Source organism: Siniperca chuatsi, linkage group LG19 (assembly GCF_020085105.1).
Source record: "Siniperca chuatsi isolate FFG_IHB_CAS linkage group LG19, ASM2008510v1, whole genome shotgun sequence".
In the NCBI taxonomy this organism is placed as follows: Eukaryota; Metazoa; Chordata; class Actinopteri; order Centrarchiformes; family Sinipercidae; genus Siniperca; species Siniperca chuatsi.
This window is the reverse complement of record NC_058060.1, coordinates 24,726,391-24,752,097: the sequence shown is the minus strand read 5'-3', so window position 1 is coordinate 24,752,097 and position 25,707 is coordinate 24,726,391. Positions and strand designations below refer to the sequence as shown.

The 25,707-nt window shown below is 40.2% G+C and overlaps 2 protein-coding genes across 3 annotated transcripts in view; both read right to left on the bottom strand.

Moving 5' to 3' along the window:
* The window catches only part of rmc1 (regulator of MON1-CCZ1), a 14,091-nt gene extending 1,697 nt beyond the window's left edge, over positions 1-12,394 (bottom strand). Inside the window, exons 1-20 of the mRNA XM_044176120.1 lie at positions 12,158-12,394; positions 9,648-9,724; positions 9,390-9,474; positions 9,013-9,069; positions 8,732-8,818; positions 7,822-7,962; positions 7,056-7,159; positions 6,425-6,514; positions 5,342-5,447; positions 4,272-4,380; positions 4,142-4,186; positions 4,005-4,058; positions 3,495-3,623; positions 3,167-3,273; positions 2,959-3,078; positions 2,347-2,424; positions 2,102-2,206; positions 1,636-1,704; positions 1,465-1,552; positions 998-1,135 (exon numbers count right to left, since the gene is read on the bottom strand). Coding sequence (XP_044032055.1) covers positions 998-1,135; positions 1,465-1,552; positions 1,636-1,704; positions 2,102-2,206; positions 2,347-2,424; positions 2,959-3,078; positions 3,167-3,273; positions 3,495-3,623; positions 4,005-4,058; positions 4,142-4,186; positions 4,272-4,380; positions 5,342-5,447; positions 6,425-6,514; positions 7,056-7,159; positions 7,822-7,962; positions 8,732-8,818; positions 9,013-9,069; positions 9,390-9,474; positions 9,648-9,724; positions 12,158-12,256 — 1,888 coding nt within the window. The 5' untranslated portion in view covers positions 12,257-12,394. The remainder of the gene's footprint in view (positions 1-997; positions 1,136-1,464; positions 1,553-1,635; positions 1,705-2,101; positions 2,207-2,346; positions 2,425-2,958; positions 3,079-3,166; positions 3,274-3,494; positions 3,624-4,004; positions 4,059-4,141; positions 4,187-4,271; positions 4,381-5,341; positions 5,448-6,424; positions 6,515-7,055; positions 7,160-7,821; positions 7,963-8,731; positions 8,819-9,012; positions 9,070-9,389; positions 9,475-9,647; positions 9,725-12,157) is intronic.
* A 2,529-nt stretch (positions 12,395-14,923) lies between these two features.
* On the bottom strand, positions 14,924-25,012 carry riok3 (RIO kinase 3 (yeast)). Of its 2 annotated transcripts, XM_044176117.1 has the most exons (13): positions 24,669-25,011; positions 22,925-23,040; positions 22,085-22,230; positions 21,827-21,934; positions 20,998-21,107; positions 19,929-20,072; positions 19,697-19,824; positions 19,326-19,508; positions 18,450-18,609; positions 17,864-17,944; positions 17,314-17,403; positions 16,333-16,446; positions 14,924-15,665 (listed from the first exon to the last, which is right to left on the bottom strand). In XM_044176117.1, the coding sequence occupies exons 1-13, from the start codon at positions 24,702-24,704 to the stop codon at positions 15,552-15,554; spliced, it is 1,530 nt and encodes a 509-aa protein (XP_044032052.1). In that variant the 5' UTR covers positions 24,705-25,011; the 3' UTR covers positions 14,924-15,551. The 2 variants fall into 2 exon arrangements, with proteins under 2 accessions (XP_044032052.1, XP_044032053.1); XM_044176118.1 differs by lacking the exon at positions 22,925-23,040 and having other exon boundaries at positions 24,669-25,012.
* Positions 25,013-25,707: the final 695 nt, after the last annotated feature.

Sequence of the window (25,707 nt, the reverse complement as noted above, 5' to 3'; positions counted from 1 at the left end):
CAAACAAAAATATAAGTAGTTCGGAGAGATAATCAAGATTCATTTGGTATTATTTCTGCCTCCGCCCAAATACAGTGGAGGTGAATGGGATTTAGTTTGTGGTGCTCAAATCACTGAAAAATTAAATTGAACAAAAACTGATTGCAACTGTCAATCACAGAAGTTGGATTTTCTTTAAATTTCGTGTGTTTCAATGCTTTGAGAACCAAAAACCATTCACCTCCATTTTATTGGATAGAAGCAGAAATCTCAGCAAAAAATATGGACATAAATCCAAAGCTGTCTGCTAAAGAAGCCAATTTCTGCCAAAAAAAAGTTTTGTCATTAGAAAGTGTTTTCTTTTTTATAGTTATCATTATGACTTATTGTTGGATACTAAGTTATATCATATAATTTTATCTTGTTTTACATTTTGTTTACCTTTATTCTTTGAAAGGTGCTTACTGAGTTTCTCATAATGAGAATAAATACATCGCCTCGCCCTCCCCTTCCAAGCGCGTAGGAGAAACTACAGTGGCTAGAAAACTAACAAAAAATGCTAAAGACCCTATTTAGAGCCAGTATTTGGTTTGTCCGTTCTGGGCTACTGTAGAAACATGGCGGCTGGCTCCCTTTAGATATAAACATACTTATGAATATTATCACCATATTCTGTAAATAAAGCCCCGTAAATATTACACACTGAACCTTTAATGCCAGTTCGAATGACAGAAACCAAAAGGCAAATGAAAGTTCTACCCTGCTGAGCAGAGAGACAGCTCCATGTTTAAGACGTCTAAAAGTCAATCATTTACATTAAACCCAGTCACTGGGTTTGACTTTAGATGATGTCAGCTATTTAAAGGGGCAATATGTAAGAATTGAGACTCTCCACCTGTCAAATTCAGTCGATATCTCTGCAACACAATACATAGAACTGTTGCTGATGATGTTTAATATTCTGGCCAAATCTTGCAGATTGCCTCTTTGACTTCCACACCTGTGTGTTTTCTCTCACCGGGGTTGAAGCTGGGGCTTCCTCTCAGCCGTTGGTTTCTCTGCTGGAATGACCTGAACACGGTGTAGAACAACATCTGGTCTCCGGTCTGCTGCGCTGCGTCCAGAAACTTCCTGGCCGACACGTTGTCATGGCCGCCTGCTCCCAGTGAAACCAGTTTAGGGTTAGTTCACTTCAAAGTTCAGATTTTTTCCCAGTCTACCTTCACGTAGCACTGACATCCTTTATGTACGTTGAAAGAGTTCCTGGTGGCTGTGAAGCAGTACCTTCATGGAGGAACTACACTGACTACTAGGACGTATCTTTCCACCACAGCTGGAGAATTTTGTACTAAAAAGTAAATTTCTTACAGTGCAGTCATGAAGGGATCGCTTCATTAAAATTATCTGATGCAGCTAAATGACGTCTGCTTTAATTAGTTTTGTTCTGAGATTTTAAATTGGTAGATAAATTTAATGCGAACGTACCGACGCTGCGGATGAATCGGAGCGCGCCGAGAACTTGCTGCTTCGACAGCAGAACCTCAACGATCTCATCGTTGGCTGTGGAGAGACGCTAAAAAAACACACAAAATACATGTAAGTAATTCAATTTAAAATAACGTGTCATTATTCAAAGCCTGTGTGTGTGTTTGATACCTTCAACATGTCCAGTGACAGCTGGTGTGCAGGAGGGTACGTACTCTCCAGGGACAGAAGTAAACAGGCCTGAACACAAAAACAAATTGACCTTTTGGTAACAAAGTTTGGGTTTACAGGTGGATTGAAGAGTTAATTTCAACTGAACAGTGAAATGATGAGCACAGTAATTTATTGGTGTATAATTTTATGAACAAAAATGGTCCCCAATGAGTTCATTACTGTGAAAGAGGACACCTGATTGTGTTACAATTGCTTGCAAATGTTATTTGTTTTGGGTTTCTGTATTCATCGTCTTGTGATTATGTAAGAAAACTAATATCATTCACAAATAAAAGTTACAAGAAAAAAAAGGTTCAGGACTTTTCTCAAAATGATATTATACCACTGCATATTAACTATTAGTTTAGGACTTATTTAAGTTGATTATTGACTAGTTTAAATCTGAGTTTAGGCGTGAACTCACCAGTGGTTTGGAGTCGCTGAGGACGTGATACTGCAGGAACTGGTGCAGCATGTAGAAGAGGTTGTGTTGCACCAACGTCTTAATCACCAACTCGTACAGGTAATGCTGAAAGACACAAACATAAAAACCCTTTCGAGCAGCTGGAAATGTAAAGTTTGTCCTGAGGGTGGCAGCAGAGAAAAAGGTCATTAAAATCCCCAAAGTCAGAAGATTTTTCAGTGTGAACAGTGAGGCGTCGGTTTTACCTGTACGGTGATCTGGAACTGGTTCAGAGAGCGGATGTACTCCATCAGCACCGCAATGATGAATTTATGGGAGGCACCCTGCAGAACACACAGAGCAGTAATGTCTCGTTTCAGTATTTCTTATATCTATTCTTTATCTCTTGTATTTAATGTTTTTACAGATTCTCTAAAACGCAGATTGGTTTAATCTTCCCAAATGTTATTGATTAAAACTTGAACAATATATTATTTTTTTCTTTCAACTTGAATAAACGTTATTTTTGCCTTAAAGAGAAATAAATATGGAATCTTTCATTCAAGTTTCAATAAAACAAAAAAGTCCATACTATGGATCTTTAGTGTTCTGACAGAGTACATCTAGATCCAACATGCGTCCACACAAGTGTTTCTGTTAAGATCTGTGGTTTGTGATCACGTATTTTAAACGTCAATATAGCCGATCACAGTTTTCCATGTTAAAACATAAGGGTGTCATTTTAACATTGATCCGCTCTGGAGACGCATTTTCAAACAGACTTTTGTAAAGAGGAACTACTGAATGCAAACCTGTAAAACATGAATTGTCTTGTGGCCTTTTAGCTTCATAAGTCGAGTCTGTGTGTGTTTCCGTACCTTCTTCTCTGTGAACGATGACAGGACGTGTGTGTACATGTCTGATTGGTCGATGACCGCCTGAGTTCTGACTGGACGCTTCTGGGCCGCGCTGCCTCGACTTGGACCGGACTCCATCGCCTACAAACACAAGAAACACACAAACATTACACGTACAAATACACGTGTAGAGTCCAGGTCTGCGGCGTTCAGCGATGACTTCACTCACCACAGTGTAGGTCTGCTCTGCCTCCAGGTATTCTTTATACACCTGGTTGAGTTTGTCGAAGACGGTCGCCACAACGGGAAGACTCCCCTTCTCCCCGCCCTCCAGAACTGAGAGAAACAGAAAATGTGTCTTTATTGCAAAGTGTTACGTAGTTTTAGTGTCGGAGCACCAACGTCTGTTTTTACTTCTTTATTGTTGCTAGAAACCAGCTCTCAATTTAATTACATTAAACTGTTCTTCAAATCTGATTCATCTCGGGAGTTAAACTTAATTTTTAGAGACACTTTGGACACGTCAGTGTGGAAATGAAACATGCGGACAGACGTACTCTGTGAGCAGACAGACAGGATGACCATCTTGCAGTCTCTCCGTCGTAACAGGAAGTCCATCAGTTTGCCTTTGTCCTGCAGAAGGTTGACAGTTGGCGGCAACTTCACCTGCAAGTACCACAGGTAACCTGACACACAGAGACACATTTAATAGTGATAATATCTATAGATCTTGGTAAAAAGGTATAAAGTCCTATAACTCCAGATTAGTTTTTACTGCCATTATTATCTGATAAACTGGCCAACCTCCCGTTACTCCACGCACTGTGGACTAAATAAACAAACGTGCATCAAGTGGAGAAAGCAACATTTGTCTGCTGCTCTGTTATTTGAAACAAGATCATTCTGCACATCCTGCTGGTTTTTCTTTAGGAGCAACGGAAAATTACAGAAGTTGAAGGAAAAGATTCAAAATTATAGATGACGAGTCGTCAGATGGCCAAAAAGTCTGCTACTGGCACTTAATGAGAGCACTGTTGGGTGTGTGTGTGTGTGCATGTTTTCCACACCTTCACTGGCACTGATGATGATGTCGGGCTGGAAGACGCTCCAGGAGGAAGAGTCTGGAGTGACGGTTAAAGGTCAGCATGATAAATGTTTAAAAAAGTAAAATACCGTAAAACTTGTATTAGAGGTGAAAGGATACAGAGCTGACACGGTACTGGAGGCTGAGAGGGAACTACTGCTGGACCTGAAAAAGGAATAAACACATAAACACTCACATAAACACTATAAATAACCTGACTGTGTGTGTGTGTGTGTGTGTGTGTGTGTACCTGACAGTGGTATCCTGTAGGGGTGTATGGACCGGGCAGGTAAGACAGGTTGGTGCGTGTTGACAGCACAGTCTGGATCCTTCAGCTTGATGTCGAAGATCAGAGACGTCTGACAGACACACACAGTGTAAAAGCATTATGTAAGTAAAAGTAAGTGTAAAAATACTCCATTACAAGTAAAAGTTTTAAGATACTTAAAGAGTCAAATGTAAAAGCAATGTATTATATTATAGCACTATTATTACTGATGGCAGTGATGGTAGAAATACTCATATTTTACTTAAGTAAAAGTAGCAATACCCCGAAAAATACTTTACAAGTAAAAGTCCTGCATTCAAGATCTGACGTAAGTAAAAAGGCAGAATGGTCCCTTTCAGACAGTTTTATATCATATTTGAATATTATTACTGAAGCATTTTAATGTTACAGCTGGTGGAGCTCATGTTAACTACTTTATATAGTGTTGAATCTATAACTATCATACTATATAAATTGATCATGTGACTTCTTTGTAAAATCTTAATCTGAAAAGTAACACAAAATGGAAAAACTAAAGAGAGTAAAGTACAAGTACCTCCCGATTGTACTTCAGTACTGTACTTGAGTAAATGTTAACTTTCCACCACCGTTTCTGAATATAATTACAAATCTAAAAAAACACAGTTTATTATGAGGTGAAAAGTAAGAATACTGCATTTAACCAGGTTTTACTTTTAAATCAATTTGTAAAAAATAAATGCTCTTAAAAGGAGAGTCTGCAGCCTGACGTGAGAAAGAATGAGGCAGGTCGCTGCGCAAGCATTATGAAAAATTACATTATTAGAAAATACGACTTTAACAACTCAATTACAGACTAGTGTGACTTGATAAGGAGGAGATTTTGTGCAACAGTGCATTATATTTTAGAAGCATTGTAAAGTAACTAAAGCTGTCAGATAAATATGGTGGAGTAGAAATATAACGCAGCATGAAATAGAAACACTCAAGTAAAGTACAAATACCTCAAAACTGTACCTAAGTGCAGTACTTGAGTAAATGTGCTTAATAACACGTAATACAGGCGATCAAACCTGGGAGCTCTGGTGATGAACCACCACCAGGTTGTCCACGATGTTCAGAGCAAACTTCCCCGTCGTGTTCAGCTTCAGCACGTGAGTCTTCTTACACGCACCCTCCCTGAACGCGCACACACACACACACACACACACACACACACACACACAGACGACCTGATCTGTCACAGTTGTTGATGAGACTGCTTCCATTTCAAGTATATTTCAGATGCTGTTTGATTTGACGTCTCAGGTACTAAAGAATACTTCGATCGGCACAGGAAGTCATTCCTGCCTGTGGCCATCAAACTCTTTAACTCCTCCCTCTAAGGTCTGTATGACCTTAAGTCAATACTTCTATTACTGCTGTGCAATATCAACCGTCTCATAATCATCTTAACAAGCTACACTTAATGTGACAGTACTCATTAATGCACTGTTACTTATTACTTATCAACCTCTAAATCCACTTTGTACTTGAAACTTATTTTAGCTTTTATACGTTATATCCACTTGTACTTAATTTATCTGACCTGTATTATATTTTGATTTGCACATCTCCTATTTCTTACAAGAAATAATTGTCTCGTTGCGGACGTATTTTATTATTATTTCTCTTCCTGTGTGCACTGACGTGACAGTGAGCAGCTGTAACGAAAGAGTTTCCCCCTCGGGGATCAATAAAGTATATCTGATATCACATCTTATCTAAGTTTAAAATCCTGCTGTTGTTCTTTATAAAGTTTGAATCGATGTGGGAGAGGAGACAAGTAATGAGTCAAACTGCCATATACATAGCTGGAGTTTTAAATTGGTAGCCTATTATATGCTGTATATCGGTGTTTCGTACAGGTGCAGCAAGGTGAATTACATAGATGAGTGCTTAGAATAACTATACAGTCTATAAATGCACAGGTATGTACGTACAAGTATGCACTCGTTCTGTATTGTAGTAACATTTGAAATGTTGCCAAATAAGGTGAGCTTTAGAAAGAATATGCAGCAACACTGTAGATACTTCTGTTCATTTGAATCACTAGCTTACTGGTTTCTGCTGCCTGTAGCTGGATGTGTGTGTGCGCTGTGTATAAGTGTGTGTACCTTGATAAGTGATACAGCACCACTTCTGCACCGGGACTGTTGACTGTTCTCGAGTGATGCTTCAGATACATCACAAACAGCTGACCGTAACTTCACACACAGAGAGAGAGAGAAATGACTTCAATATTTTGGTGATAATTAATATTCAGGCGAGCAGAACAGAAATAACTGAATTAGTTCAGAGACAATTAAAGAAAGAGACGCAACACTTCGAGAAGTACGGGGGGGAAAATACCACCGGAAAGAAACATGAAACAAGAGAAAAGCTGCATGGCAAAAACAAAAAAACCAACAATCAATAAACATGTTAAAAACATTGAAACAGAAAAAGAGAAATCGACAGACAATAAGGTAGAAAACCTGTAGAAAGCTTAGAAAAGTCAAATGTACGACACGTATTAAGTGAGAAACACAGAGATCTGAATATTTCGAGTCGAACACTGATTAGCGGCAGGTAATGTTTGAACACTGGTGGTCCCAGTCAATTATACAACTGTCGTGTTTCTCTGCTTTAATTAGCTGCTGTTTGAAACTAAACATCAAGAAAAGGATGAAATTTCTGACCACAACGTTTTCAGTTTTACCTCAACGGAGATGCCGTTACAGCTGAGTCGCTATGACAACAACTTACATGGGCGCCATGGCGATGTCTCTCTCCGACAGACTGAGTTTGGCAGGTTTGGGGACGACCGGCAGCTCGATCTCAAACTTGGACATCTTGGACATGGTCCCGTTCTGAAAAACAAAACAAATAACAACAAGATGATTCATCGGCAACAAAATAAAAACTATATTTAAAAAAACACAATAACTTATTATTAGAAAATACAAAACAGGGACAGAAAGGTTCTCACCCGCCGACAATCTGCGGAGACTTTGGGCTCAGTTACTGCTTACTATGCACAAACTAATGATTAAACAGATTATTCTCACATATAAACCCTCAGCTGAGGAACTTCTGTAACATTTAAACGAGTCGCCCCAACTGTGTGTGCTTTGCTTTCTCTCCAGGTGCTAAAAACATGATTGGTTTGCACCGTTTGTGAAACTAGCTAAGAGGGTGCGCTACTCGGTAACTTTGGTCTAGAAACACCAGGATTATTGGTTGGTGTTTTTTTTTTTTTCAGATAAGCCAGTTAGGTGTTTTGTTATCTTTATTTGTTTGGCACGACCACCTTGTCCTGTCCTCGCCCCCCGTACTGTTTCCAAGTATCGAGACGAGCTGAAAATAAAACACTTTTAATTTTCACTTCTACTCTGACTCCAATTGTTTGGTTGTCCGTGTTATCGTCTGTTTTTTTTTTGTTTGTTTTTTTTACAAAAGGTGACGCAACAATCAAGAACATAGTCTTAGAAATATGAAATGCAATAACATCAGATGGTCAGCGTGTGCTCACCCTGAAGGTGAAGGGCTGCAGGATGTTTCCCTGCACGGTGGTGGACAGCAGGATGACGGCCGTCTCTGGACAGTGCTGGTACCAGTTCACGTTAATGCTCTGACTCTTCAACAGCTTCAGGCTGCGCTTGTCTGGAAACACCTGAGGAGAGACGCCAAACACACGGCTGTGGCCACACTATCGGCCCGGAGATGTTCAACACAGCAGAAGACAAAACTGTCCTCAGATCTGTTATTGTTCACATAGTTCCTGAGTTAAATAATCATTCTGTCAGTGTTAGTCTGTTTTTATTTAGGCAAAGTCCTACTATGGCTGCTACCACATTTGATATTTACATAACCTTGACTTCTTCTGTTAAATGAAAAAAGCTTTGGTAGAAAAACACGTTTATATCTCTTGAAGTAAGGTATTGAAAGAAGCGGGTTTTTGCAGCTGTATTTGTATTGACTTTTTTGGCAGTCAGTGTAGAGACAGACAGGAAGCGTGGGGAAAGAAAGGGGTGTGACGTGCGACACATGTCCCCGGCCTGGAGTCGAACCGTGGACGTTGCAGTTATGTATCAGATCTCAGGTATCGTACCGGCACAAGCATTGAAACATTTCAAACGATATCCAGGCCCCTAAGCTTGTGAGGACCGGCTCTACACTGTTAAACTTGGCTCAACTATCCGCAGTCTAAGCTGTACTTTGAAGACAACACTAACGTATTAAACACACAGTTGATTAATTGTGGAAAGGTCTATGTCCGGCAAACTAAGAGCTCTCAAAACCTGTATTTCAGAACGCAAGACAGAAAGTAGAACAGGAAATGTATAGAGTACGAAAAGGCCAAACAAGGCACACCCTGCGCCTTACAACAGTAATCCTCGTTAGAGCCACACGTCTGTGTTTGGAGAGGTGTTTTGGATTACCTGGTAGAACTCTATTCCCTGGTCGGTGACGAAGACGATCTCATTCCAGTTGGTCCAACAGAATCCCAAAACATTGGCGTTCTTCGTCTGCAGGCCGAGACAAACAACACAAACACAGTTTATTTACACAACACACACACAAAAAAAGCTCAGTTTCAGTTCTTCATCAGCCGTTTCTCTTAAACTCCTGATTTCTCCTCACAGCTCAATGAACTTCTTATCTGAAAATTAAAATCGACAGGGAAGACCGTTCAAAATAAACAGAAGATAATTTTGCATACCTTGCATTCCTGGGTGAACTCTATGTGTGGATAGTCGGGTATGAAGTTGATGAAATCCTACAAACAAATCGATAGTTTAGGTTTGTTCCCCGAGTTTTTCCAGAAAACACAAGATGCATTTTTTAGCTTCATGAGTAACAGTACTACAGACAGTAGCAACACAGTCCTTTCGCGTTTCTTTTTATTTAACCCAACTGATGAATTTTCATTGTTTATACTTCGATTACATTTTTAAAGCTCTTGAGGCACCAACTTAGCTGTAAAGAAAACACAAAGCATCTGGTGGAGTTTTTTTCTTCTAAATAAGTTACAGTTTGTGGGAATTAATCCTCTAACCAGGAAGTACCACGTGTCTTGTTCCGCGCAGCCAAACTCACCACAGATTTCGAAGTTCTCTGAACTGCCAAGATCTTATTTCCAATGGAGAACTTGATACACTTCACTTCTCCTTTATCGTCCATTCTGTGGAGGGAAACACAACACATTACATGATCAATATATCTGATTATTGCAATCACATTTCGCACGTCTAATGCAGATGACGCAAAACATGAAAGTGAATAAATAGTAAGTTTTGGTGTTTGAAAATTGGCCCTAAACAGTCCATTGGCCTTAGATGCAACAGGCTGAGGTACCTGAAGGCAACGCTGCTCTTGTCTTCCGGCCCTTTGACCACCACACCTGTGGCTCCACCTGAACGCACCGCAAACACCTGCAGCCAGAAAACAGGACATCAAAGATATCAGACAACCAGCTGTAGCATCGACACAAGTGATCGCCAAGTCATTGATTAATGAGCAAAAACAAAATATGACTTTATTGTCCACCAAAGGGGATTATTTTTTAGTTTAAAGCACTGATAAAATAATATTATATAATAATGTAACTCTCATTGTGCATTATAAGAGTACTTGTATTTTTGATAGTTTTGTACTTGACCCACGTGAATGAGCCAAACAGCCGCTACAATGGCAGAAAGTCACACCTGTCACCTATATATTATTGTTTCTATATACTTGAATGAACCAGACCAAACAAAAAGGAAAGAGTAAAGAACAACAAGAAGCAAATGTTGACCTTTTTTCAATTTTAAATGTCTTTTAACACCCTGAGACATCCTGCTCACATTTCCTCTTCATTAGTAGCACAGCTTGAACAAAAGGTAGTTACACATCAGAGAAGGATTATAAATAAATACAATAGATACAACCAAAATACCAATGTATGTATATAATGAACAAATACATTAGTCTATAAAATAGAAGAAGATTTATGTGATGTTTGGCAGCACATTTTCCATGTGTTTCATACACACTTCACCTTTTTATTTATTTATTGGTCACTGGTTAAAAGGATCCTTATAATGAGACAATTTAAACAAAAAAACTCTGACATTTGAGAAAGATGTTGAACATTTTGTTTGCATCTATCAAATATAATCCAAATAAATTGTTGTATCTATAAAATGTCAGAAAATAGTTAAAAATGGCCAAATTGGTTGTTTTACTCAACCAACAGTCAAAAACTTAAAAAAGATATTCAGTTTACTAATACAGTGGTGTGAAAAAGTGTTTGCCCCCTTCCTGATTTCTTATTTTTTGCATGTTTGTCACACTTAAATGTTTCAGATCATCAAACAAATTTAATTATTAGTCAAAGATAACACAAGTAAACACAAAACGCAGTTTTTAAATGAAGGTTGTTATTATTAAGGGAAAACAAAATCCAAACCTTCATGGTCCTGTGTGAAATAGTGATTGCCCCCTAAACCTAATAACTGGTTGCTCCACCCTTAGCAGCAACAACTGCAATCAAGCGTTTGCGAACTTGCAATGAGTCTTTTACAGCGCTGTGGAGGAATTTTGGCCTCAAGCTGAAGCGAACTTGGGTTCTGCAGCAGGACAATGATCCAAAACACACCAGCAAGTCCACCTCTGAATGGCTGAAGAAGAACAAAATGAAGACTTTGGTGTGGCCTTGTCAAAGTCCTGACCTGAATCCTATTGAGATGCTGTGGCATGACCTTAAAAAGGCAGTTCATGCTCGAAAACCCTCCAATGTGGCTGAATTACAACAATTCTGCAAAGATGAGTGGGCCAAACTTCCTCCACAGCGCTGTAAAAGACTCATTGCAAGTTATCGCAAACGCTTGATTGCAGTTGTTGCTGCTAAGGGTGGAGCAACCAGTTATTAGGTGTAGGGGGCAATCACTTTTTCACACAGGGCCATGTAGGTTTGGATTTTGTTTTCCCTTAATAATAACAACCTTCGTTTAAAAACTGCATTTTGTGTTTGCTTGTGTTATCTTTGACTATTATTTAAATTGGTTTGATGATCAAACACTTTTTCACACCACTGTGTATGTGACAAAGAAAATCAGCAAATCCTCGCATTTGAGAAACTGGAACCAGCAAACAAACGTTTGTCAGTTTCACTTGAAATATGACTCGTTCTGATTAATTTTCTATCGACTGACTGATCGATTTAGCTCTACATTTTGTTTTCTGTGTGTGGAATTTGCCCAACAAGATAATCGGACTGTTTACATCTTTGAGAGGATTAAGATCAGCGTCAGTGTAATTTGTATTTAACTGTATGCTGTAACCTAACAAATATCCCTCTAAATCTCTCCAAAACTTTAACGAAAAGCCACAACTACAAAATTAGTTTATATCTCTCATTTCTGAAAGAAGAAGAGTTTTTTTTTTAACTGTATATATTAATGTCAGTAATTTAAATTATTATACTGCTACAGGGATTGCCTCAATATGTTTTGAGTGAAGTTTAATGCATCCAAAACTATAAATCAAAGAACTGAAAGTTGACAATGAATGCTTGGTCTTGTTAACTTTGTCTCACATAAAACACCGTTTGGTTTACATCATAATTTTGTTGCTTTATTTTATAAATGTGCAAAGTTGTATAAGTGTCAAAGTTTTTAACCTAGCTGCTAACTTTAATAGTAGCTACAGCTCTTTGAATAATGCAGTGTCACGCCAACCAGCAAACTGTACAGAACTGGAACTAATTAACTGATTAAAAGTGTTGTTGACATGTTGATGACTAAATGTTCTTTTAACTAACAAAACTAACAGTTAGCTAGCTGACCCAGCTAGGTTAGCCACACCAATGCTAACTAGCTCACCTGCTTGTTAGCCTCGTCGAAGAAGACGTTGTTGACGCTGGAGGCATGTTCAAACTGTACCGGGTTCTCACAGAGCTCCAGGTAATGTTCCTCACTCATCCTCACACTCAACTCTGGCACTTTATTACTGTTTTAGCCTCAGTTCAGGGTCCTGACAGCAGCAGCAGACCAGGAAGACTTCAGCTCAGCTGGCGGCCATTACACTTCCGGTGCGGCCCTTCACAATAAAAGCGGAGTATATAAAATATATATGTATATATATTATTTTAAAAATTCTGAAGTATTGTAAATTGGTATTCAGTTCCACTACATACTAAACGAAAGCACAGATTATTAACTGGCGTAAAAATGTCTTTTTAAAATGTTGTTCCTTCACATAATGTGAACATGTGTTATACTACTGTATATTACTACATTTCACCTTATATAGTATTTTATATCCCATACTGTGCAGGGTATATTTTATATTTTTATTTGATATACTTCTATTTTTATTATCTTTTACTTTTCTCTATTTAACTGTAATTATTCAACACCTGAATTTCCCCTCTGGGATCAATAAATGCTTATTTTATCTTCTCTTATCTTAGATCCACTAACTTAAGACATTTGACAACGTCAACTTTTGAATTATTTACTTATTGATTTTGGGACAACTTATTATGACCATGTACTATTTCTGAGCTAATTTTTTGGGGTCTATTTTATTTGATTTAACTCTGTTTTAACTGATTTTTTTTAAATAATTTCTCTTCATTATGTTTTTAATTGTTTCTGATTAATTTCCTTGAACCATTTAAAGCCCGTTGTGCTTGATAGGAGTGTTACAAGTGAACCTGCCCCGCCTTGAATTATGTATGTGAATATACCTCTAAATTATGACATAGTTGTTAAGTATTAATTATTTCCAGGAATTTGTTTCATTCTAACTTTTTCTCTGGCTGCTTTTTGATTCTTCATTGACTGAATAGCAGTTTTGGTTGGCTTTGTTTTATGTTTTAGATGAAATGTTTTCCTAAATTCATATTAGATTTTAAATCCCATCATTGTTTAGTCTACATACAGACTCAAAGAACACTTATACTTACTGATATAAGTTTAAACTGAAGCACTTTCATACGAACACTGCTTAAAAATGAATATTTTTTACTTTGTACAAAATTCAAGTTTGCTAACAGTTCATATTTGTGGAGATTACTCTTTTATTCTGAAGGAGTCAGTCGGAAGTGTTGTTGTTTGTGCTGCGGGGGAGTCACGTGACAACCTGACGGTCACATGCTTGGGACAAAGTTCATGCAAACAATCCAGAAATTAATCAAAAGGTTATACAGTTTCACTTTGTTCTGCATCGAACAAAAACTGTCGAGTGTTTAACTGATAACGAACACAATTATTTATAAATAAAGAGAGTTTTCAGCTTCACCTTTTAAATGTGTCTTCATGTTTAATGTCACCACTGGTTTTACAGAGAGCACCACAATGAGGCAATTCATTAGATTAAATCCACCTTAAAACCAACATCATGCACTGAGAAACACACAGTTTGGATGAGTGACCAACGCCAGATTTTCTGAATTTAAGTTACACACTCTGAGAGCTGCTTGTACGATCTTTTTCACTGCAAACGTGACTTTAATTTAGGTTTCTTTTGCGCTTCAATTTCAAAACATTTAATAACTGAACAGAGTTCAGCAGAGACGCACCGATATATCGGAATACTACAAGTTTTGGCTTTAAAAAGCAGCACCTGGATTGGCCCACATGTTGTATTTACTGCTGATATTCAATCAGTTGTTGCATTTGGTAGCTCTTTGAAATTAGCAGTAAAACAAAAAAATATGTTAGCTTAGCTTAACCCCTTTAATCCTGCAATCTGTTATCTTTCTCCTCAAGTAGCTTCAAAGTTACTGACAATATCACATACTGTAAATGTGCTCCTCCGCCTCGCTAAAGCTACAGAATCGTAGAAAAGGTTTCAGTCGTAGTCATCCGGACACTGTTTTCGGAATCAAGACGTTTCGGCTCCCATCCGGAAGTCATTCTCAATTGTGAAAAAATGGTCTGAGAACTCAGAAATTTAAGCTACTCTGTGTTGCTTAAGCCCCGCCCTCAGGAAGGAGTCTACCTGAGTGTCTGCTGTTTACCTGCCTAGTTTCACTTGAAACTGACCTAATAGTTCCCATGATGGCCCAGTAATCAGTAATCAGGCCTATTGTTCTCTGGCTGCACCTCCCTCATCACTGTTAAGTACCTGATTAGCATATGATTGGCTTGACCACGGTGTTAATACACTGTGGTAAACTTTGGGCAGATTGAATCTCAGACCACCATTTCTGTTCAAAGAGGGATTTTCTTTTTTCACAAAAATGGCTTCCTTGACTCCTCTTTCAAACCAACTCTTCTCTCTACTTAGAAGGGGTGTCAAAGAAGCCATTTTTGTGAAAAAAGAAAACCCGTCTTTGAACAGAACTGGTGGTCTGAGATTCAATCTGCCCAAAGTTTACCACAGTGTATTAGCACCTTGGTCAAGCCAATCACATGCTAATCAGGTACTTAACAGTGATGAGGGAGGTGCAGCCAGAAAACAATAGGCCTGATTACTGATTACTGGGCCATCATGGAAACAAAAGAAGGTCAGTTTCAGGTGAAACTAGCTAATCAACAGATACTCAGGTAGACTCCTTCCTGAGGGCGGGGCTTATGTAACACAGAGTAGCTTAAATTTCTGAGTTCCCGTCCCATTTTTTCACAATTGAGAATGACTTCCGGATGGGAGCCGAAACGTCTTGATTCTGAAAACAGCGTCCAGACGACTACGACTGAAACCTTTTCTACGATGGCACACTCCTGGACGAATGAGGGACTACACCGTCTTAAAGCTACAGAATGAAATACGCAACACGCCTTATTGTCTTCTGCATCGTTTCACTCCCATTTCCCCGAATTCAGCCTTCAGAATCTCTCAATCAGAATTTAAAATTAGCCTCTAAGAGAACAGAAGAGGTCCTGTGCGAGAAGCTTTACCTGTTTAAATTTGTATTTTTGCTACGATTCTTACAAAAAAAACCAAAACACACACACTGGACTCAGTATCAGTGTGAGCCATTATTAGCGGGAGGATATGAGATGTGGTCTCAGCTTCAGAAAACCCTGTTGGAGCCTCTCAGCAGCTCAGGACGCTCCGACTTCAACATCCAACACGGTGAAACTCACTCCTCCAGCAGCCAGGAGGAGGCGCTCCGTCCTGCCTGTTTTAAGGAAGCAGTTGGTGGGTGGTGGCAGGGTTGGAGGGGGAGGCACCGGGTCCTCCAGGGGGGGGCCTCCTCCGTTCATCTCCTCTTTACAGCGTTTTCAACACGGCGGGATCGTGAAGAGAGAGCGAGCCGGGCGAGCGTTAGTCATCGGCGTCGGGTTTTAAAGGAGGGCCGCCGTCTTCAGAGGCGACGGGGAAGGTTTTCTTTCCTCGCTTCTGCACGTGATCCTCGTTCCTCTTCTCCAACGCCACAATCTGCCAGAGAGCACAGACAGCATTTACCTGGTGGTTCAGGTAGTTTTCTCTAAAGAAATATTTTCATCACGTTTTAAACATGTTTAACATCAGGAACGCTATGCAGTCATGGCTGAAGACAGAATACACCCAGCGCTGTCCTTTTAAGAGCTCGTGTCTGTTGTGTTTTAGGATCTTTTTGTCCACAAAAGACCAACATTGAATGCATCTACTAACAAGTATTGTGTGTGTATCAAAGGATTTAAGTCCTCAGTATTTGGTCTTTTCATGGGATTTGATGATAAATAAGAAACAGATTAAAACAGGCCTTTTCCTTTAATGACAAAAGAGAGAAACTAAATATAAAAAACCCCCAAAGACCAACGCTAGCAACAACTCACTGAACTGACACAAGCCCAGGACGCCTAACTATTAAACTTCAGATCATAAAGATCATTTCCAATGTCACGCTTACATTTGATTCATAATCAATGTTTGTATCACAAGCAGCTGTTTTGTTTGAAGCCGAACTTTAAATTGAGAGCGAAGGCGCTGCTCGTCATCGCGAGTGAGAAAAGTTATTCCGACCTGCAGCAGTTTACAGGATTCCTCACATCTTTAACTTAATAATAATAATAATAATTAATATTGATCAAGTTGTTCTTTCCGTTGTGTGTGTGTGTGTTACCTCAGCAATGAACTCGGCCTCTTCCTCTTCACCAACAGGGATGTTCAGGCCGCTCACGGCGTTGAAAAGCTCGTACACACTCATCGCCTCGCTCACCCCTCTCTTCTGGAAGAACTGTGACACACACACACACACACACACACACGCTTCGTTAAGTTATCACGTGTAACTTAAGAACTGGTTGCATAAATTTAAAGCATCTTCAGATATCAGCAAAACAATTTTTACTTACTTTTACAAGTAAGACTTATCTGGTATAATCTGTAATTTATATTATTATATTTGTAAAATAAAACATATCCACTTTTGTGGCAGTTAAGGTTCTCTGGTTAAATAAAGACTTCAGTTCATTCAATCTGTACATTTTGTAGCTTTTCCAAGGGACCAGCCAGATCCTGAGTGCGAATTAACTAATAATTAATTTATTTATTTTTATTACAGAAATAATTAACAACAAATGTAATCAACTAAAAATCACAAGTCTGTAAAACAGGGCCATCGTTTCTGCTAAATCTGAACTTGAATTAACTAGACAAGTTTTTCTGACTTTTGAATTCCCTATGAATAGAAAAAGCGATGCGTTAAGTCGCTTTTTAAAAACACTCAAACATTACCTCCAGCTCGGCTTCTCACTCAGGACAAAGTGAGATAAAACTAAATCATGTAAAAAAAAAAAGTTTCTGTTCAGTCACCTCACACACTTCCTCTTTCTCTGCTCAGAAACTCCGTATATAACCACTACGTCTCTCACGAAAATCAGACCAAATTCAGTGTAAAGATGTCTGCGCAGCTGAAGCTGCTCCGACAGTACGACTCAGTGACCTCGGTCTGCCGCTCGACATGTTTTCAGATCGAACCCTGCAGCTTTTTACAGCCACCTGAAGTCTGATCTTCCCTCAAACTGGATTTTTCGATCAGAAATCTTCGCTTCGTGAATCGCTTTAGCGAGAGCCCGCGTATGTAGGTGAAATCAGCAGTTACCGTGGCAACGTTCCTGCAGTCTCTGAAGAGGAACTCCAAGCCGTGAGGATGGGTGGGCTCGATGGACTGGCTGACATCTATCAACCACACCTACAACACACAGACGTTAGAGCAGCGCTGTGGTGACAAGGCTTGACTCATAACAAGTGTGTGGAGACAGAAGAGAAAAAGAAAGGAGGGAAGAGGGAAAGAACCTGCGAATCAACACGAAAACTAAAGAGAGGGGAGGAAGGGAGAAAGAACAAGAAATGGGGGAAGGTAGGAGGAGAATAAGAGCTACAAGAAGTCAAATAATGAAAAGAATCGGGAAATATGGAGGGAAAGGAGGGAGGGGGAGAAGGGTGGAAAGGACACGGCGGAGGAGGCAAAAACATCGAAAAATCGAAGGAAAGACAAAGAAACAGCACAAAACCCAAAAGGGAGGACAGATGCGAGAAAGGGTGGAAGATTTGAGGAACTTTAAAAGAACCAAGAATAAAAGGTGGAATGAAGGAATCAATGGACAAAGACAAGAATGAAGAACAGAAAGATGGCGGACACTCAGTCGTACCTTCCCTTCGTGCCACAGCATGTTGTATTCGCTGAGATCAGCATGAACCAGATTACACTCCTGATACAACAGCTGCATCAACTGCACACAGACAGACAGCAACAGACAGACAGCAACAGACATGTCACAGTAGTTTACTTAACACGGTATCGAAAACACCTCTGAGCCCTGAACTCACTGAGCTGTGTGTTTGGAAGAGACGCACTCGGATTTCATCCCATTTTATTTTTGTATTTGCCTCCTGAAATGTTTTAATCCTGGTTCAACCAGGTAACTTTGTTTAGAAAAGTGCTGTATAAATAAAGTTTATTATTATTATTATTGTAACTTAAATGAGAAAAACGTGTCGGCCAAATGAGCGTAACCTAATTAAAGTGTAAAGAACTGATAAATACTATAAAGTCTGTTTATATGTTCACTGCTGAATCCATTAGTTAAACAATCAGCTGGTACTGACCCGATCGCTCTGGTTCATTTCGTTTTACATTTCTGAGATCCAACAGAGGGAATCAACGATGAAACGAATCATTACATATTATGTACTCATACAGTACAAAGCGCAGTGTCTGCTGCACAGCGTACGTACATGTAGGACCTGGTAGAAGGCGTCCTTCATGTCCTCGGAGCCCAACATGACGTCTTTGAGTTTGGGAGCAGGAACGTGGTCTTTACCGATGAAGGACATCACCAGGATGTGTTTCTTCAACAGCACCACCTCCGGACAGGGAATCTCCGCCTTCTTCATCCTGAACACACACACGATCACACGACGGTATAATAACTAGGAAGTAGCTCTGGAAACTATTCTTTCTACTTCTTGTTCTAGTTGGAAAAACCTTCTGCAATATTTAACAATATGATATTTAAAAACAGCCGGTAAACGGTTCGAGGCCGACCCAGCTTCAGTACATAACGGGCTTGAAATCATCAGAGATTCACGAGATGGAAAGATTGAGAAATGATTCAAACATTGCGAGATGGGCTAATGGGATAATATATTTGTTGGAACGTGGCTGGAGGTTTGCCCCGCCCAACCCCGCTGCTTAAAACCTCATCTCTTCTTTTTGCTTTCTGCTTCGTCAGTCATGGGTAATTATTCGTAAATGATGTGGACCTGATGTCCATAATCCATACGATACGCCGCCTGGTAACGATGCTGCTGTTCTATGCTTTTGTTCTTGACATTAAAAAAACGAGCATTAACTCAGAACAGCTGACAGCAAACTAATTTTTATTTGATTTCACTGCGGTTCCACCAGACGTTTAAAAAGAATCTGCCGTGATTTATTAAAAGCCACCAGAGTGTCTCAAGATGTCTACACTTACTGAAGGGGAAAATAAAAACAACATGCAAACACGAAGAAGGGAAGTTAAACATCTGGGCCACCGTAAAGCAGCTGTCAGACAGGAATGTATGACTTCAGTTGTAATAAAGTGGCGGTGCCAGTCGAAGGGCGTTTACCTGGCCAGGTTGTGCATCTCCTTCTCGGCCCACAGCCTGATGACTTTGCGTGGGTTCAGTTTGCTGAAGCGCTCTTTGAAGCGATAGTCGTCTTTGATGTAGCGGTCTCTGTTCTTGAACTCGTTGAGCGTCGTCTTGAAAACCTTCAGCACCACCTCATCTGGAACGGGCTGCTCCTCCAGGCTGACACACACACACACACACACACACACATATACATATGTATTTTTCCCTTGTGAACTTTTGTGTGTCCCGCTTTTGTACTCTGTCTGGCGAAGGGTATTTTCTCATCTGACTCTGGGTAAAGACAGCAAAAAAGCTCATTTCCCTAAATGTCTGAGTGTTTCTTTGAGGCTTCCCCCCCCACCCACCTCCCTCCATCAGCGTGGAAGACGACGGACTCTTTTCCTGTGCTGATGCAGCCGTTAATGTTCTCCAGCACGCCGGCATTCACCATTTTATACATCAGCAGACGGGTGCGAGGGTCCACCGCTTGCTCCTGAGGAGAAAGGAAGGAGAAAGAGTGAGCGTGAAGGAGAAACGAGCGCGTATCGTTATTCCTTATCTGAGCAGTGTGTGTGGGTGCTGCGTAGCTACGCGTACAGCGGTGGAGTGCTCCTTCTTCTCGTGCAGTCTGGCGCTGCGTCTCTGCTCGCTGTAGCAGTGCTGCTTCAGAGAGTTAAACACCTGATTGGACAACTTCAGGTCCATCCCCAACCCATCACCGACATGCACCTCCGGAGCAAACTGGAGGAGGAGGAGGAGCAGAGGATGTAATGACACAGCTCAACCTCATACGTCCTGATGGCAAACGCTCAACAGTCTCTGCTTTCAGGAGCTGACGGCACAAAGAATTCAGTCAGATGGTTTTTACAGAAAGCTGAAGAAACAGGAAGTGATATTTTTTAATATGTTAACTAACCAAACACTCAGTTTTCTGAATGAAACATGAACCTGTCCAGAGAATTAATTCTTTAACACACTCATGAACATACAGACAAAACACCGCGAGACGATACTGTTCTTTTTATGTTTTGTCTCCACTGTTGCGTGAATCTTTGTAGTGCTTCTGTGTTTGTTTGTTTGCACCTTTGACCTGATGAATTTCCTTCTTTAGATAATAAGATTATTTTCTGGGCAGTTGCAGTAAGGACTCAGCCTTGTACATGGGGGGCGCTCTACCAGGTGAGCTACCGAGCGCCACGATAAAGCTAAATTTGATTTGATGAGACTATGATCAGACTTCAAAATACGACCTGGTGTCCGTGTGCCTTCAAACTCAACTTCTGGCTCCGTTTAACCGTCCACAGAACGCCAAGTGTGCAGTAAGCTGTACACGTTAGTTGATTGATTACGTGTCTCTGTTATCGCTCTTCGATCACAGCTCAGAGCAGCCGCCTGTTGGTTGGTTACGCCACCAGAGGGCGAACGGGGGGAAAAAGGTTAAATCTGAGCACACCTGTTTGTGTCCTTCCAAAACATATAAATACACGTAGAAATTCAACCTGAAGACACGTTTAGACCTCAAACATAAAAATGAAGATGTTTTTAGGCTTTTTGAGGTTTCTGTAACGGTGAACATATTTTAACAAATATGAACACGACTTGCTTTGGCCACCGTGTGTGTGTGTGTGTGTGTGTGTCTGTGTTTAAGAGCATGAGGCTGCCTTACATTGTCCATGCGCGCAGTGTTCTTGCGGCCGCAGGTCACCTCGTCATGTTTGGTGGTGATGTTCTTGCCTTTCCCAGTGAAGCCTTTCCTGGGTGTGGTCTGGGGCTTTTCTGATTGATCAGACACACACACACACACACACACACACACACACACACACACACCTTTAGAGTTTGTGTGATCGTTACTTTGTGGACAGAAGCTTAAAGTCTGTTTGGGCTGGATTTTTATCCGCATCGCAGCGAGGTGAAGTAGATAAAACTGATCATCGACAATTCAAACAGATTTAACACATCAAGTTGTAGCAGCACGAATTTTATCTTCCTCTTTTAACAATATCAACAAAACAAAACTGATACAGAACTAGAAAGGTATGTTTCCAGCAGTGGTGGCGAAAAGGCAGGTGGACAAAATAACAGGAACACCTTAAAAGGTCATCCATTTTTTTTGCTGATTTAACTCGATGGTTGTTGTTTGTGGTGTTTAGTATGACCACCTTAAAAAACAACCTGTCTGGCCTCTTTGTTCCTCCGTGCGCTGCCTTACGTTGCTTTAAAAACCTGCTTGCAAAATAAACGGTGACTGTCAGATGTCTGCCGAAGCTGAAACATGCCGTTATTTAATATTCATCTTAATGTGACTCATTCGTAGCTGATTCACGGCAGTCGGAGCACCGACCACAAACACTAAAACAGTATTTAATGTGGCGAAGGAAAAGGTGTCAAAGGTGAATCAATAACTCTCCCTGGAAACTGAACATGCTGAGCTAGGGCTGTATGGTTCTGAAAGGTGTTTCTGTTATTTTGTCCACGCCGTGCAGGTGTGTTACCAGCTCTGTAGGGGTCGTGTCTTGTATCCTGCCAGTCCACCTCGTCCTCTGAGCTGTCGCTGTCTTCATACGGATGAACCATACGGTAGTTCTCAAAAGAGATGGACACTGGACGCAAACATCCAAAACACAGACCGTCACTGACCTGAACAGCTCTGAAACGCTAATTACATTTTACACATTATTCTTATTTTAAATCAACCGCACTCAGTAATCGTACTGTATTTTCACAGGTGTGTCAGACTGCTGCGGTTCTACCTTTGCTGTCTCCGTTGAACTTCTTCTCCTCCCGGCGGAGCTGATCGTCGAACTCGCGGTCGAACTGCATCTGCAGCATCTGGGCGAGCATCAGGTCGCTGGTCGTATCAGAAACCTCATCTGACAACAACAGATCAGCTCCGGGACTGAGAGACAGACAGAGGACCGGGTGAAGAGAGGAGCGACAGTAAAACAACAGAGTCCTCGATGTCTCTGTGATTAACTTTCAGTTTAATAAAGCAGTTTACACCGAACGGCGAGAGAACAAAGAGACTAAAACATATTTTTAAATCAATTTATTTGTTTTTTTCTGCTCTATTTTTGTTGTTTTCAGCTGGTGGTATTGTTTTCTGTTCCTTTACGTGTGTGTGTGTCCTTATGACCTTGTGTTATAATAATTAATATTAATTAAAATAAAGAGTCAAATAAATAACTGCTTGATTTTTCACATTTCTCTGTTGGTAAAAGTTGCGGTTAATATAAAGCAAGCAGGAGATTTTCCTTATTATTTAAGTGATTGAGTTAATTTAACTCCTCGTTACAAAACTAACACGTTTAAGAGTAGACACAAGTAACTACTGTGGCAGAATCTCGACTGTGATGTGATTAGATGTCTGTTATTCAGACCGCAGAAACTGGCCAATCAGAGTTGAGCTCAGAAACAATGGTGTAATGAAGCATTTTACACTTGTTGTTATTTTCACGCCATTTGTTTGAACTTGTTGTGAGGACAAGACTCAAACACACACACAGAAACAGAGCGATTAGTGTCAATAAAGGAACTTCAAAGTATCATCACACTGGTGGATCACACACACACACACACACACACACACACACTTAGTGAGCGTGGGGAAGGCGTTGCTCTCCTCGTCCAGCTGTCTGGCCAGCTGCTCGCTCATCACATCAGCCAGAGAGCAGGCCGGAGCCGCCGGGGCCACCGAACCCCACGGGCTCTGGAAAAAAACCAACAACAACAACACGCACATTATTATTCACCTTATTTAAATGCCATTAAACTCTGACCAAACAGTTCACTGCTAAATAATGTGCATCTCAAATCAGTCCACAACTTTTAGATTTCTGTGAGCGACGCCATGGCAGCACACGAGGGCGAGATCAGACTCCGCCGCCAGTTTATTGGGCTGAAATATCCGCGTGGCCTCACGAAAGTTATGATGCGTTTCTAATACATCTATCAATGAGGGTAGACTAAATAATAGAAACACCCGTCATTATAACACAATACAGTTCAACAGCAACACAAGCACCCAAAGTGACCATAAAGTTGATTCAACACGTCATTATAAACTTTGTATAAACTGCTAATTATTTTCTTGATTAATCAGTTTATCGTTTGATCTGTAAAAATGTCAAAAATAGTGGCAAATGCCTGTTACATCTTCCTGGAGCCCAAGGTGACGTCTTAAAATGTCATATTTTGTCCAACATGCAGTCAAACACTCAAATATATTCTGTTTACTATCAATTATTATTAACTATCAATCACTCATTAGACAAGAAAAAAGCAGCAAATCCTCACAACCGATGATGAAACTAGAGAACGTCTGGCATTTTTACATAAAAAACGAATTAACAAATATCAAAACAGCTGCCAATACAAGTTCTGTGGATCAACATATAGATTAAGTGACTACTAACTTCAGCTCTACATTACCCTGCACTAGTTTTAGATGGTGTAATGTCTAATAAACTGGCAACTGTTTGCACAGGTAGGCCATGACACCACAGAAATCACAGGGAAAGAAGACAAAATATGCAGGTGGACGGATTCTTAAGATCAATTAGTTAAAGTAACCTAATTAATTGTAATTAAACCACAGTGAGTCATAAATGCACAGAAACAGGAGGCGTGACACTGGGACATGACCAGGCATGTTTCTGCGGAGCCCCGCCCCCACGGCGCTGACACGTCCATATGGCCACGCCCACACGATTTGGGGGCTAATTTATTTATAATTACGATATCTATATGTTTGTATAAAATGACAATTTGCCCACGGATTTATTAAACAACAGTATGATGGTTAAAATATAATTAGACTGAAGTCACAACATGGCAAAAAGGCATATCTGCTAACTGCTAGCTGTGACATTTGTTAGCATTTAAAGTACAGACAAGCTTTTCTGACAGTCGACACAATAATTCACACTATATTATAGCTTTAAAAATAAATAGTAAGGGCACTAAAGACACGTGGAGGCTAATTTAACGTTGAGAAATAGCACTGAGATCATCATCTTCAATTAGAAAAGGCTAACTAGCAACTGACATGACGTGGTTAACCCAAATAACAGCGTCTCCGTTTATTTCCACGTGTCGCTTGTTCCAAATATCTCACACCGACAGCTGCTGAGTTATCTGCGTGCTCGCAGCGAGCTAACTTCAGCCTTTTAAGGAGAGGACTGCCAATGACGCCATGTTGGATAACAACTAGCTTAACTGAAGCTAACGCTAGCAGGCTAACACTAGCTAGCTAACTGACTTAGCTTCGTGAAGTTAAACAACATGTGCAAAGACACAGCGGAATGAATAAGACATCTGGGCAAAAGAGCTTCTCACCTTTTGTGTTTCTGCTGTGATTCCCGTTTGATCCATGATTACGATAACGATTAATCGATTCTTTCCTTGAAGAGTGAATTGCGGCTAGCTGCTGCGCTAACGTTAGCACGCTCCGGAGGCAGATTTGGCGACTAAAAAGTCCTGAAATTGAGACTTAACAACAACGTCCCGCGATGTGACACGTACAGATAACTGTAGTATAAACTTCAGTGAATATAAAAAGATAATTTACAAGTCAGTAACAAATGTTTTTAAGGTAACCTAACGGTTGAAAGAGGTAGAGAAGCTGTCAGTAAGGTGTTTCCCAGCTGAGTGGACCTTGGCACAACAGGAAATACGTCACTGTCCGAGCAGGTTACAGTACACCTTCACAATAAAGGCCCACACTCGGTCTTTTAATTTATTGCGTTTTATCTTCAATATGTAATGAAATATCTAATTCCAGCTTTTCCGGTGTGAGGATTTGCTGCTTTTCTATGTAAACTGTAAATATCTTTGGATTTTAGACTCTTTTAGACAAAATTATTAATTGATTAATCGAGATAACGATCAAGTAATAGGTAATATATAATGTGTCCCACTGTCCCTCTAAGCAGAAACAGGAGCTTTTATACAAAAATGGAGCAAAACACACTTTTTGTGTTTATAAAAACGTCTATCATCATTTTTATTGTTGCTGTTATTAGGAGCAGTAATATTAATAGCAATAGTAACTTAGTATAAGATAAAACTGTATTGATTAGGGTTAGGAAATTACAACAGAACAAGAAACTGACCGAATTAGAAAGATATGTTTGTCTACACGAGGGTAAAAAAAAATTAAATAAGCACACACACACACACACACACACACATCCGCGTGCGCGAACCAGCCTCAGCGTGCGCGCGCACAACCTACAATCTGTCCAGGTTGCCTCGTGAACGCGCACGGCCGTCAGCTGCTGTTACAGGCTGGAGCGTCCAGGTAGGTAAAGTCAGACAGTGTTAACAAGACGGAGACCGGAAACTAGTAGAGTGTGGCTTCAAAATAAAGGTGTGG